Source organism: Cyprinodon variegatus, unplaced genomic scaffold (genome assembly GCF_000732505.1).
Source record: "Cyprinodon variegatus isolate N-32 unplaced genomic scaffold, C_variegatus-1.0 Scaffold11, whole genome shotgun sequence".
In the NCBI taxonomy this organism is placed as follows: domain Eukaryota; kingdom Metazoa; phylum Chordata; class Actinopteri; order Cyprinodontiformes; family Cyprinodontidae; genus Cyprinodon; species Cyprinodon variegatus.
The window spans coordinates 2,735,638-2,750,058 of NW_015150464.1; the positions used below are offsets into that span (position 1 = coordinate 2,735,638).

Below are 14,421 nucleotides of genomic sequence, written 5' to 3' on the forward strand. Positions count from 1 at the left end.
TTTTTAACACAAGTAACTGTACTTTTACTCAAGTACGGAAAGTGAGTACTTTTGCCATCTCTGTCTCTTAGTGTTGCTACTAATGCTACTAATGTTGCTACTAATGCAATTTATTTAGTAATAAAATGAAGTAGAGATAAATTAATCATTGTAGATCCATAACCTAAAAAATAATTTGCATGTTTGCCTTATTAAAAGAAAACATTCAGTTTGCAAAATCTGTTGAGCTCAACAGAACAAACAATTAGTCTAAACTCAATAATGAAAACAAGATGGTTCACTTTTTCTTTAAAAGTTAATTTTAATATTTAGCAAAGTTAGACAAAGTTAAGTGAAAACAATCTTTGTCTTGATTAATAATAAACGTTCTCCATCTGCATCAACAACCTGTGCTGGAGGGCCATATATGCATCACTCTGGAGCTGCAGTATAGGGCTGCATTAATTCAGTCTGGGGGCTGCAAATGGCCCCCAGGCCAAACTTTGGACAGATTTGGCCTCAGGCCACATCCTGTTGGGGAAAACATGAGCTCTTGATAACAAAGAAAAAGTTATTTGCAGCCAAAACGGCTTTAGTTTTGCTTTTGCCTACTTCCAGTCAAAAAGGATGGGGTACCAGAATCCGATGAGCAGGTGTCTATGCAGTAACTCCAGTGCATCAGCAGTAGTTATACTGCTGTCAAATACAGTGTATAGAGGTCAAAATCTGATTCTGAAGTTCTAAATGGCCACAGTAAATGTTGATAATCAAGCTCAGGTGTTCAGGGTTGATGGGGGAGGGAAATCATCCACCTTAATCCCACTATTGTAAGCAGTCTTCTTGTGATGATGTTCGTGAAAGGTTCATGCAAAGGAAGGCCAAAAAACTTTTTCTCAGGCTGGGGAATGGGACAAATAGCACAGGTTAAAATAGAAAATTCTCAGTATATTTTTTCATTTTTTCCCCCAAAATTTTTGAATTTACATAAAAATAGCTTTTCTGAGTGAACATTTTTGCCTTTAAGAGCAAACATATATGTTTTTAAGCTTAACATGTCTGTTTGCTTGGTGAAATAAAAGAAAGCACCATGTTTGTCTTTGAAAAGGTATTAGTGGTAGCATGCTGTCCTTGGCACGGTTCTCAACCTTTCAGGCCCAATTCATCAACCATAAACACACATTTACATAGCACCACAAGGGCGCAAACCTTTCACAGCAGTAAAGCTTCCTGACCAGTGTAGGTTCATCACTGTGACAGCAGAATATGTTATAATTAGAAATAAGTAGCTTTCTGCCCCATCTATTAAAAAAAGGCTCAAACTAAGTCCTGTTTGCTCACCCTTAAAGTAGAAAACAGTTTTTGATTTACTGGAAAGACAATTTTCAGGTGCTCTCATGCAAACAGGAAAGAAAGAAGAGCAGTAGAAAAGGCAGCTAAGGAGTTGTTTGTGTACCGTGCTTTACATCCTCATTTCCACTACAGTAATATGAGCCATATTGTGCCTGAAATATTTCATACTACTTCTTTGCTTATTGTGCATTTGCATCTTTTAATCTAGTTGGCTTATACCACCTGACATCTGGTCAGTACTCCAAGGAGGTCAGATGAAGGCATCAGATCCAGGAATACACAATGAAATGTAATCAATTTTATCCTGCAGAATCAGTAATATTCTTTCCTGCAATCAAATTATAACATGAATTCATACTTTCATCAGCATCATATTAAAACTGCTGTCAGGAAACATGAGTAACACTGATTAGGCGTTCGTGAGATATTACCTCGACAAGTACCACTTACCTGAACACTGCTTCAGAGCAAGCTCTCTCACTCCATGGAAACAGCAGAGTGGCAGCAGCAACCGCCCCCAGCAGGGACAAAATGCTCAGACACAATTAAACTCATGGTCCTTTGACACATACCGACATTTCTTTCATGGCTGCAAATTGTAATGCTCTTGGATTTTTTTTCTGCATCTTTCACCTTCCTTTTTTATGGTGCTTACTTACTTCCGGAATTTTGCATTCAATGTTCTCTGAATGCTTTAAAGAATATGAATATGTTTGGCAAAGTATTTAAATTGTCTTTGAGCTTGTCGTTCACAAAAGATTCAATAAATTCCAAAATCGAAGAGAGGAAAAAGGAGAACAGGGTAGCTGAGATCAACTTTCCATTCCAAAGACTGAAATAAAGCATCAATGACAAAATATTTACTCATAAACAAAGAGTTGATAAAGGAAAGTACAGTTCCTATCTGAGTTAATAATTCAAACATTTTGATAAGGTTTTGTCCTGTGAAATTAGGGAGCTCCAGTGGTCTGAAAATCTAACTAACAGTCTACTTTCAAATCACCATAGTTATAAAAGACCACATTATAAGTGTAGATATTTAAACATTTCTGGCACTAATTTTTGCTTCTGACCAGCTCAGATGAGCCTCATGAACATTGATATGGACCAGCGCTCCCTTTCTCAAATTAGTTTGTTAAAAATATGCAGCAATGAAAGGAAACGGGTGAGAGTCACTTTTCTACGCCTGATCTGTTAATTATTTCACTTGGAGACTTTAACAGCACTTTATTAATGTAGCTTTGAAAACATTATTCCCAGGACACAATTGCCAATGCTATTGGACTGTCTACAAGTTATATAATTTAAAACACAACGCATATTCAAGTTAATGCTACAAATGTGGAGGTTAGAGCGGAAGTAGATATTACTGATATTGAACCTTTTCAATTGAGTCAGATAATAAAAAAACATGTCGCTGCTGCAGCCAATTATTAAAGGCATGTGGACCTCAGCAGCCATTTTTTTAAACGGAGAACATGTAGAATTACTAACCATAATCAAAGCAATGCAATATCTTTTACAAAATACTTAATGCTCACAAGCATTCATTTACTGGCCTGCCTGTTGACTCTGCAACTTTATGTTGAAAACATTATGTTTTGTCATTTCAGTTAGTCTATAGTGGTTATGTTTTTAGTCTAGTCTACTTTTCCTATACAATATCTGTAAGTAGCTTTTTTTCCCCCTGTGTTGCCAATAGGTGGATGTATATTTTTTTGATCATTTGATCTATTTACACCTTTAGACAGCTATGGTGTGCAGTTCTTGACAATGTCATCCATAAACAGAAGTGCCTCCATTTCTCAGAGCAGAGAAGCTATTTTAAAACCAAATAGCGGCTTGATAAAAAACATGTTAATGTAACAGCGTCTTAGGCTTCTCTGGTTTTCAGAACCTGATATATGTTTGATATTAGTCCTTCAAAAAGCTCTCTATTCACCTGGAAGCCCACTGTTATTTAATATTTATAATATGTTTTATTCTGTTGATTTACAAATTTGGCAACAAACATTTCTCTAGTTGCTTCTTTGGCTGGAGGTATTTCTGCTGGATAACTCATGTGGCCACAGAGGCAGAGTAAATCTTTACATACAGTTGGGAATTACCTGGTGCCCCATTGTTGACATTAAAATTGATATCCGTAATTTCATTTTTGACAAGGGAGAATGTTATGTTTGATGGAGTGTAATCACTCATATCCAAAAGTTGTCGTCTGGAAGAACAAGCATAATCACAGCTAAACAAATTCAAAGTCAAATACTAAGAGTTGTCATGATTTTATCTAATGCTACGTTCACACCGGACGCAGCAGGCGAAGCAGAAGCAGCGAGTTTACATGCAAAGTCAATGGTTGACGCACGTCAAGGCGCAGCAAAAGGTCCCGCAGCGCGTTTTGAGCAGCAGGCGCAGCGCGTCTGAGCAGCTGAAGCAGCGCGTCGGGAGCGTTCAAGCATCTGATGCGCGCCGCAAATATAGCTGCAAGGCAAAGAAAGAACAGAGTAGCTCCGCCCAATGTGCATCAGACCCACTTTTCGACCGCGCAGCCAGAGCAGCAAAGCTGCTTCAGCCGCGTGTTAGAACTAACTGGTACAAGCAGCAAAAAGGAAGCCACAGACGCGATTTTGCTGCTCTTGCTGCGTCCGGTGTGAACACAGTATAAGGTTCTGACCCACATGCAAAAGACCAAACAGAGAGACCAGGGAAATCTTAGATTTGAAGAAGGGAATTAAGGCTGGGGACTCACGTTTCCAGAAAAAAGGTGTCTCTTGTTGAATCCAGTCGGTGTGGGTTGTTCCAGTAAATGACTTGCTCATTGGAGGGCGGACGGGGTTTACACAGATTGCGGTTTTTCCTTGAGGAATGGAGGAGCTGACTGCCACTTAATTTTCCTGCGGTACTTAAACGGTACTTGTGAAGATGAATCCCCTGCTCAGAGAGACGCCCAAATAATCCTTAAGGAAAAAGTTGATCCAAACCACAAGCTCAAATCCTCAGCTCAGTTTGGTGCTCAGAGAATCCTTCCAGGAGGGAAAAGGTCCAAAATATCCAGTTTGCAGGATGACTTCCTGCCGAGAGGCAAAGACAAAACAACAAGGTTAAACTCAGGTTGACAAAAACTCAGTTTGACTCAGTAAAACTCGGCTAGAAGCTTGGCTAGAGTATGCAAAACTGGCAAACACTCTGGCGTCGAGGTAGTGGCAGTCAGCAGTTTAAGAGTCCTCCGGTAATGAGGTAACCATCCGCAGGTGTGTGAGGAGGCCAACGAGAACCAGGCGCCGCCTGGTGGTGGAGGGAAGACAAACAAAAGCACAACCCACACAAACTGGATTCCTAACAGAAGTTATTTTTTATATCTTTAAATTAGTTTGTAATATATTATTATTGACTTCAACCTGCACAGCCACATTTGAAGTACCTGAAGAGCCTTTTGCTCTTACAGATATTGTGAGATTCCAACCTTGAATTAACTTGCACACATGCTTTACTTGAAGCAATAAGAAACAATAAGCAGGTCTCAGGCAAAAGGGTGTTAAAAAGTAACAAAGAAGAGAAGTGGAGGGCTCCAAATCTATATTTCACCTTGGGCTCCAGTATGACTAAAACCGCCTCTGGCAGCTACAGTAGCTCCTGTGAGAGGGAGAGGTGCTCACTGTTCAGCTTTACATCATTTCACAGTACCTTCAAAATTCTCCTTTCATAAAAAATATATTGCTTTTTAGATTGCCCCTTATTTTCAATTGGTTTCTGATGAAACACTATTTTTGCCTGTTCTGAAGGGACCCTTTGTGTTTGCTGATGGCATCAGTCTCTTGGCTGAAACATCTGTAAAGGCTACCTTTTGTTCCCAGTATGTTTGCATGAAAAAAGACCAATAATTTCAGCTCATCATGTTTTCTGACCCTCCTAAGTTCTTGAAAGATAATTATCATCTTTGTGTTTGTGACTGGATTGGGGTTGTTTCTAAATGGAATGCTGGTTTAAGGAATGCACTTAATATTTTTACAAATAAATAAGGTTTCTTCCTGTTAGGTATCGCATCTTCTATTTAGAACCTGCTGTAACAAGTCCCCAATGGGATATGCACACAGGGAAATTTGAAAATAAAAAAAAGAAAAGATTAGTAATTTAAGTAGGACTGGTGTAGCCCCAGATAGATGGTCTGCCTCTAATTAGTCTTCCCTTTTCTCAAGTAAATAGGACATACATACAGTCTACAAGTTTACAGGGTAAAAGCAGCCCATTTGGGTTATTTTGCTAGCCCTTTCTGGGATAAATATGGACGGATCTAACTAATTTCTACCAATACTTTAATGTTACAAGATTGTCTTTTGAACTTTTGTGAGCACTGAGCTACGCTGCAAAGATTGACAGTTCATGAAGGGAGAGATAAATATGATAGTATTAAACAAACAAGCATTACAGACTGGAGGTAAACAAGAGGGTAACATATTGAGATATCAAAAATAATACCAGCAAAAAGGCAAAAAAACCAAAACAAAATTATGGTATGGGGAAAAATGTGAGAGTAATTAAGTAAGTAAGTTTTGGTAGTGTTAGTAGAACCTAAAGTTTTCAAAGCCTTTCTTCTTTCTTCATAAAGCTGATAAAATGTTATTTGATTGAAGTGTTAATATTGAACACAGTTAAACTAGCTTATGCTAACTGCTATCAGGTGCTGGCTAGCCCTTTTCCAAGGACATGTTTGATATTCCACTTCTATTATCACACCAAACTCGTATAAAAAAAAAAAAAAAATATATATATATATATATATATATATATATATATATATATATATATATAATTTCCCTTTCTTTTCCACTATGTGTTAGCAACCTTGTGTAGAACAATATGTGTCTAATGATCCCAGTAATTGAAAATTTGCTTTTTGATGGAGAACTGTTGCTATGTGCAATGAATTCAGCAACACCAAAAGTACAAAAATTACCCTTTGTTAAAAAGGTAAATTGTTAAAATTGTTAAACTGGTTGCCATCTATTATCCTACACGTCCTAAAGATGTGTAGTACAACACACTGAAATTATTGTTAGACAGACAGACAGACAGACAGACAGACAGACAGACAGACAGACAGACAGACAGACAGACAGACAGACAGACAATGTCCGGAGAGTCTCACATGAAGGATGAAGAATAATCGAGAGGGTAAAGCAAAAGTCGTGTCCAAGAGGTTCACAGGAGTCCAAGCCAGAAATGAGAGATCCTAAGAGATACCGAAGTGAAATCCAGGTCGGTGTCAGGAAGCAGTTCCAGGTTCGGTAAACAGGCAGAATCCAGCAGGAGTCTAAAGGCAGGTCAGGCAAACAGATCAGAACAGAAACATGCAGGCTCAGAGGTCCACAGGCAGAATGGGTCAGGCAATCAGAAGCAAAAATATCAACTTGAAAACTCTAACTTGAATAATCTAGGTCTGATGACTGGAAAAAGGCAGGTTAAATAGAGACTGGAGCAGGTGAAACAGAAGAGTGGTAATGAGAAACTGGTTGGAGCTAGGCAGGTGAATAGAATCAGCAATCAAGCCACTCTTAAGGATCATGACAGCACAGGCACCTGGGTTGTCTTGAGCTGGTAGAAACTGTGTTTGTGTTTGTAGGTTATATGACGCCTGTGCTCACTTTGTAGGTAATGGAGCAAATGGTTGTTAAATTGAGGGGTTGGCTGATGGGGAAATTGGGTCATTTAGAGTGAACTTGACAATTTACAGGTGAATACAAGCCCTTTGCGTTCCTTTACAAGACAATCTTCCAGTCACTGTGGGACTTTTATAATGGCTGCATCTAGTGAGCCTGTTTGTGTGGCTGCAAGGTGCTCAGTGCTTGAGCGAAGCATTGTAGGGCAGACCAATACAGTAACATTCCTCTTAGTGGATGCATGAAAATGAGCATTTCCGTGACTGCTTGTTTGTAAAACACTTGCAAATTCTTTGCATGTGTGGCACAAACTTTGGTTTAAGTCCATACACGTCAGAGATTCACAGCAGAGAGGGAGCACTCTAGACTATATTGCCGCATTTACATGATCAGCGCTTATTACAAAATCCTGGTGCATGCTGGTGTGTATGTGTATATCTCAGTGTCCATCAACTCTGTCTTTATATGTAGGCCTTTTTTAAATTGTTGCCATGGAAACAGAGTGCTGCCAGTAAAGTCCAATTCAAAGAGGCCAAATCTTTCTCTCTATGTCTCACTCTAGAACTCTCCTTACTGTCTCAGTTCTTCTCAATGAATGTTTCTTCTTTTTTCGCTCCTGTGTTACAGTTTACATTTCCTCTTTCCTTTCCCCGCTCCATGTCCTTGTGCCGCCTATTATTTCTCCCTCCTCCTTACCCTCCCACCTCTCCATCCTTCCTGCAGAGTGGTGTGCAATTGAATATTAACACAGGGACCTGTAATTAGAGCTGACGAACCTCCAGCAATTAGTTCTCCCCAAAGAAGTTGTTCTGTCATCTCCACGAGCATCCCTTTATCCCTCCCTCAATCTTCTTCTTGCTTTTTCCTCCCTCTTTGTCATTCCCTGTCTTATCAGCTGTCAGCTTCACAGGGTGGATATTGTCTGAGTGTTTTTGTTCGCCATTGTAACTTCCATCTGCCTCGTTAGCTGCATTTATTTGCAAGCCAGATCCACAATGCGCCGTTCGAGTTTATGAGAGACTGCATCCACATCTTCCCTGGTATCATCTGCCCACGAAAGTGAGGCAAACATCTATTCCAACTACACCCACTATCTGTATGCTGATAGATTCACAGGGACAGACGCCCTCCCACTCAATTAGATGTAAACATACAGCAACAAAACATTCTTCTGAGAGACTTTCTATTTAATGTGCACTTTTTTGTCTCCTTTAGTGTTCCTGGCAGTTTTTCTAGATTTTACATCAATCCATCCATCCCTTTATATTGTATATTGTCTTTAACAATGCATAAGGTATATAAAGTAGTCACTGGAGTAGCAGGTCTTATAGGAAAAGCTTACAAAGCCTTCTCTAAGCAGGCCTTTTCAGCACATTTCAAGTAATGCCAAGGAATCCTAGGCAAGTAAATGTCCCTCAGATGTAGTCTTGTTTTGAAGACCAAGGATGTATTTACAGAATTTGCTCTCTGTACTCAGTTGGTTCATTGGCCTCAAAAACGATTCATAAAGAAGACACCAAGATGCTTTCCTTAAAGAAACTGACCACAAAATAGAGGGACTAGTCTAACTTAATCTCAGTGATTTACGTTTAGCTTCACGTAACCTCAGGTTATTGAGCTAGACATCTCCTCTCAATGTCTATGCTAAGATTCTGTCCATTAAAAATAAAAACTCTTATCACTGCACTAAGAATAAGTAAGTATGTTTGAATACAAATAGAGTCCTTGCTTTGGCTTTTTTAAGGACTGCACAGCTTTCATTATCTCACCTCAACCTTCCATCCATCTATACCACCATTATTAAAAAACTTCTATTAAAGCACTGGAAAAGAGGGAGTCAGTTAGTGAGTGAAAGATACGGCCAGGTTGAAGGAATGAGGTGTAAGAAAAGAGGGTGGGATGGATAGCGGAAGAGTGTTAAACTAGGCCAACAGGGACTGACGGAGGAATGACGGGTTTTACATCAAAGCATGAGAATTGTCCAGAGCCTCTGTCAATCACTTAATTGGTTTCAGCATCAGTTTATCTGCGTCTCGGGTTTGTGCGTCACTCATATCGCTTCAGACATTTTGTCAGTCGGTCTGAGTAGGCGTTTTGTCGTCTTTCCTCCATCTGCCCTTTCTGCCATTTGCCTAAGTTTTTCCACACACCCCTTTCTCTTTGGTGCTCAATCCCTTTCTTCCTCGCTTGCATCCTTCTCTTCTTGCACCTAATCAAGAAATTTTCGTCTTATCTCTATCAATTTAACTCTGATCTCTAATAGGAACTTTCATTCTCAACAATCTGCCGATACTATTGATTAGCATTAGTTAAAAGAAAGTCTTTTCATCTTCATCTGCTACTTATTTTCATAGTTCTTTAAACACACAGGTATGACCTGACATATATGATGCATTTAGCAGGCCAGTTTTCTTTGTATAAAAGTCATTTAAGACAGTATACTAACTCCTAATTCCTTCTCTTTCCTTTATTTCCTCTGTTGTTCTTTCCTTTTCTTTCCAGGTATTTCTCTCCCAAGCCTACATTATGCCTGTCCGTGGACACTGCAGCTCTTCCCCACCTTGTCAAAATGCTGGGGCTCACTACTCCCCTCGAGTGGTTGCTCAGGGGCACCAAGGAGTTCGGACTCTTCATCCACCCCCACCTCCATCGGTTCACCGCACAACGGGCACTTCTTTATGTCTGCCCCTTCTTTTTCTGCTGCTCTGTCTTCTCCACCTACCTCCACCCTGTCACTCACGGAGAGAAAAGGGCGGAGGAGGCGGTGGCAGTCATTACATGCCAATCCCACAGCCGCCGCCACACCACATGGCCCTGCCTAATATCCTAAGTGGTCTAAGCATTGCTGTCGTGCTGGTGGGCAACTCCAGTGAGATGGCACTGGCAGGGGCCAGAGAGAAGGAGGACTTTCTCCACATAGCTCCTAATGTGGAGTTACTGACCATGAACGAAACTGACCCTAAAAGCATCATTAAAAGCATCTGTGACCTGATGACGGAGCACTGGCTACAGGGTGTCGTGTTTGGAGATGACACAGACCAGGAAGCCATCGCTCAGATCCTGGACTTCATTTCAGCCCAAACCCACATTCCCATTCTTGGAGTACGTGGAGGCTCTTCGATGATCATGGCTGCCAAGGTAAGACTCTCCCACCCAACCACATGATTCTCTTTGCTGAAAATTTGTAAGGAGTTTGAATATCTGCATGTTTATATAAAGTTCAGCACTTAGAAGTAATTGTTTTGGTCAGAAATAATAATAAAAAAAACATAAAGATTTTACTTTTACGGACAACTGTTTTTGTTTGCCTAGCTGTTACCCTGGCAAGTCCCATTGTATTACTGTTCTTCAAAATCTGTAAATTTATTGGTACTTTTAAAATGTTACTTCTGTTTTTGCTCTCTCTGTAATACAAATAGAGGCCTAAACTTAATTGAGTTAAACGTGGTCTGTGACTCTTTAGATATAATGTCTTAAGATGTTATTTTGTTAAATCATAAGAGTTGTCAATATGCCATCAAACTCTTGGAAGCTTTGCTGCTGTTCCCAGATGATTATGACTCAAAAAATATAGACTTTTATGTTAATGACATCATCTTTGAATCATTTTCTCTTGTCTTTAAGTGATTTCTGGGTTGTAAGGGTCTTGCAACAATCGAGTAATAGTGTGGTGTAGTTGTAAAAAGTGCTGTTAGCTTTCAAAAAAATGAAGTCAGTCACACTTTAATAATTTTTTTTTAAATCAATTAATTATATCGCCTGAAATATACATTTTATTGATTTTATGTCTTAGTGCGACAAAATACAACCAGTAGGAAATATTCTGTGGGGGTGAATACGTTTCTTCTGTCCTAGTGGTGATTTTCTCAACTTATGGTGATTAAAAATTTGTCCCCACAATTTTTGTGAATCTTAATTTGAATAAACTTTACCAATATGAACTACAGCATGTCTTTTGCGCAATTGAGACTTTATGACTGCATATTGCAGGGAGAAAAAAGATTTTAGTTTGTACTTTTCTTTGGTGTGAAAGGGCAAACCCTATCCATATAAAAACCATCAGCAAAGTAATTATAGTGGTTGCAAAGTCTCTTCTTCTTTTACAAACATACTGGATTGTATTAGCTTCATGCACATAAAGACAGACAGGCAGGCTTAGCTGGGGGCCCTGACTTGAAAGACAAACTGCCAACAGAGCTGATGCCAGCGACAGGATCAGCTGGAGATTGCACCAGGACAGAGCGCTAGATCTCAGCTTATTTACTAGGCCTTGCCTAATGGGATAAAGCAATCTGCTGCTGCTTTATCGGAGGCCCGTTGAGATTTGGATTTAGGCAAAATCAGCTCATTCAGTTTGTGCCGAATTGTCACTGAACTGAAAAATTACCAGTTAAGAAAAAAAAACTCCTTATCTGTCCATGCAGAGAAAGTGAAACCTCATTCACTAATGAAAGTTTCCTCAGCTGCTGGCAGCTTGTTGGATGCTGTTATGTTCTTGCTTTTTACACTTTCCCTTTAGAGAGGGAGTACACTTTATTGCCTGAACTGAACTGAATTTGCTTTGCTGTTTATCTTCAGAACTTAAGAAACATGTTTAAATGTCAGTGCTTGAACCAGGCAGTCAAATCCCAACAATAGCATCCTGTGGGCCCACAGTCGGCTTTGGGTGTGACAGATTGATGCGGGTCCTTCCACACTGAATCTAGCTCATCCAGCCTATCCATGTCTCCATGTTGTCATCTCTACATTTGTCTGGCGACCCTCTGGTATCATCTGGTTGCTGTAGTTGGAGAGACATGAGCTATAGTGACATTGCAAGACCAGTGGCCACCACCGAAGCTTTACTTTCTGTTGCTTCTCATTACTGCTCGGAGGGAAGATATGGCAGGGAACAGTCCACTCCCATTTAAAAATGCATTCTTCCATACAAAAGGACTGCTGTAGAGTGCACACATTTGGCCGTCTGGTGGTAGGTCTCTCACTTAAGCCCAGTATTATTCGTACCACATCCTATCCATACATGCTAAGTTCATATGTCTCATCTAGTGGTTTTTAAACCTATTTAAAAAAGCTCCTAATTATGTTTTAAGTCAAAGTTCTGTAATTTTGCAGTGTTAGAGTTCTTGATTTTTTTTTTTTTTTTAGAAATCAATGAATGTTGGATGGATAAACAGATAAACATTTAGGGGTAGGTAGGTAGGTAGGTAGGGGATAAAAAGTCTGGGAAAAACCATCATTCTCCAATCCGGTCTTTTGCTTTTTACTTTTTCGGAACTGCCAAATCATTTTGTCCAAAGTCTAACTTTATAGGCTGCCAAAGAGTGACTTTGTACATCCATTTACTGAAGTGATTATTATTTTTTTTTCTTTTATCAACACAGCAGGAACTGGGCCTTTATTCACAAAGAGTTCTAGGTCTAAAAGCAAGTAGTGTCGTTTGAGGAAAAATCTTCCAATTTCATAAATTCTAAGATTGTTCTGAGAATTTTACCTTTGTACGATAAAAGCTATTCACAAGGCACCTCAGGACTTAAGAGAAAAATAATAATAATGATAGGAGTGAGGAGGACTTTTAGTGAGCCTTGGAGGGTCTTAAGCAGAGAAGAGAGCTGTGTGTCTGATCCATAAAACTAAATATTGGAATAAGTAAATATATAAACGCAATTAAAAATCATACTTTTGCATGGATATAAAGATAAAATTAAACATTATTTTCCTGATCGGGTGAAACCAATTAGCTTCAGAGGACAGGCAGGTTGAGGGTGCTCCTCTGGTAACTAGGTATAGGTAATCAGAAAAATATTGACTCATAATGAAAAGACGTTTCAAATGTCTATTCGTCAATTTTCCATGTCTTCTCAAGGTCTGTTATTTGACTTAAGTGGGACAAAATCAGAACAACCAAACACAGCCCAATTTTTAGATTTAGCCTAAAAACCAACCAAAACCAAGGAATTAAAGATTGCATCAGTAAGCATACCAAACGCTTTTTTAGACCACCTTTGACCTTAGAAATCATTAAAGTTGCCCATCAGCAGAGTCCTTCTGCGTTTTCTTGTTTGTTTAGGTTAAAAGTGGAAGCTGTTGAAATTTGTATTCGGTATTCACCTGGTAAATGATTGATACCAAGACTTTTCTAAATTACTCTACTGTATCTGTGCTGTGTTTTGCCCTTTTGTTCAATGGCCTTCTGTAATGAAGTTTTGAATTAATATTGTTACATTAAAGGTTCCAGGCATGAAGGAATATAAAAGGAGTTGGAAAGCCAAGTGATTTACAGACCTCTCAGCGGGCTTGTATGTATGTGCAGATACAAAATTCTCTATAAAGCAGATATACTCTACGCACACCAAGCAGTATTCCATGGCAAAGGTTTAAATGGATTTCGCCGGCCACAAGGCAGAGTTTTCCTCCCCTGAGAGCTTTCTTCTGGCTGCGCCGGGGCCCTGGAGAGTGAGGACGAGGTTAGGCTCAGGCTCCGTCTCCAAACGGATTTGTGTCTGCCTAATGGACTGAGACAATGGAGTGGCAAAAATACGATAGAGGAGGATCAGAGAGAAGGAGGGGGGGAAAAAGCAAGACATGTGGGAGAGTAGAGTAATTGAGATTGTGAGGAGAGAATGAGATTGGGTGGAAAAAATTGTGCTTTTAAGGAAAAGCAGCACAGAGAGGAAAGGTGGGTCTTGGTCGAATTGGAGTTTGGTTTGATCAAATCGTGCTTGTAAAGGTGCTCGAGAGATGATTGACCAATTCAGACTGGAAGGCAAAAAAACATATGCCTCAAGAGACTCTGCTTTCCTGTCACTTCAAGACTATGAATTGTTATTTAGTCTCACTAAACTCTGAGAATCATATCTTTATCAGTGTTTTGCTATCACTCCAAAACTATTTTGATTTTTCTTCACTTTGTGCAGCCTATACTGTAGCTGCATTGGACTATTCCATAGAAGACAACAATGTTTAAAATAATTACATGTTTTAGAAATACTTGAAAAGTTAAAGCAATTCTTTATTCTTCAATAAACCCTTATCAGTTTAGGCCTATTCATGATGGAAGTATGTACTTGCTTGGTTGCAAACTCATCTTCTAGACCTTGCATTACATGCTGAATAATGCAGTGTTTCACAGAGTTTGCATTGATATTAAACTTCTTCTTTCAGCATCTTGATTGAAATAGAAAGAAACACCTTCATCAAAGCTTTTTTCACAGATTTGAATCAAAAATGCAAAATATTTTTTACGAATTAAAGATATTAAAGCTGTCACATAATTTTTTTCTCACCATTCACTGATTTTAAGTTTTAGTTAGTAGAAATACTGCATTGGTCACTTAACATCTTCCTACCATAGTGGCACAGCTCACTGTAAACACATTCTGCAGACACTTTAACACAGTTAAAATTTTCAATCCATTGCTTCTAAGATTGATCACGATAA

The 14,421-nt window shown here is 39.2% G+C and overlaps 1 protein-coding gene across 1 annotated transcript in view; it reads left to right on the forward strand.

Moving 5' to 3' along the window:
- grin2b (glutamate receptor, ionotropic, N-methyl D-aspartate 2B) overlaps positions 1 to 14,421 on the forward strand; it is a gene marked incomplete at its 3' end in the record, with an annotated part of 154,446 nt that overhangs the window by 46,482 nt on the left and 93,543 nt on the right. Inside the window, exon 4 of the mRNA XM_015380312.1 lies at positions 9,486 to 10,121. Coding sequence (XP_015235798.1) covers positions 9,486 to 10,121 — 636 coding nt within the window. The remainder of the gene's footprint in view (positions 1 to 9,485; positions 10,122 to 14,421) is intronic.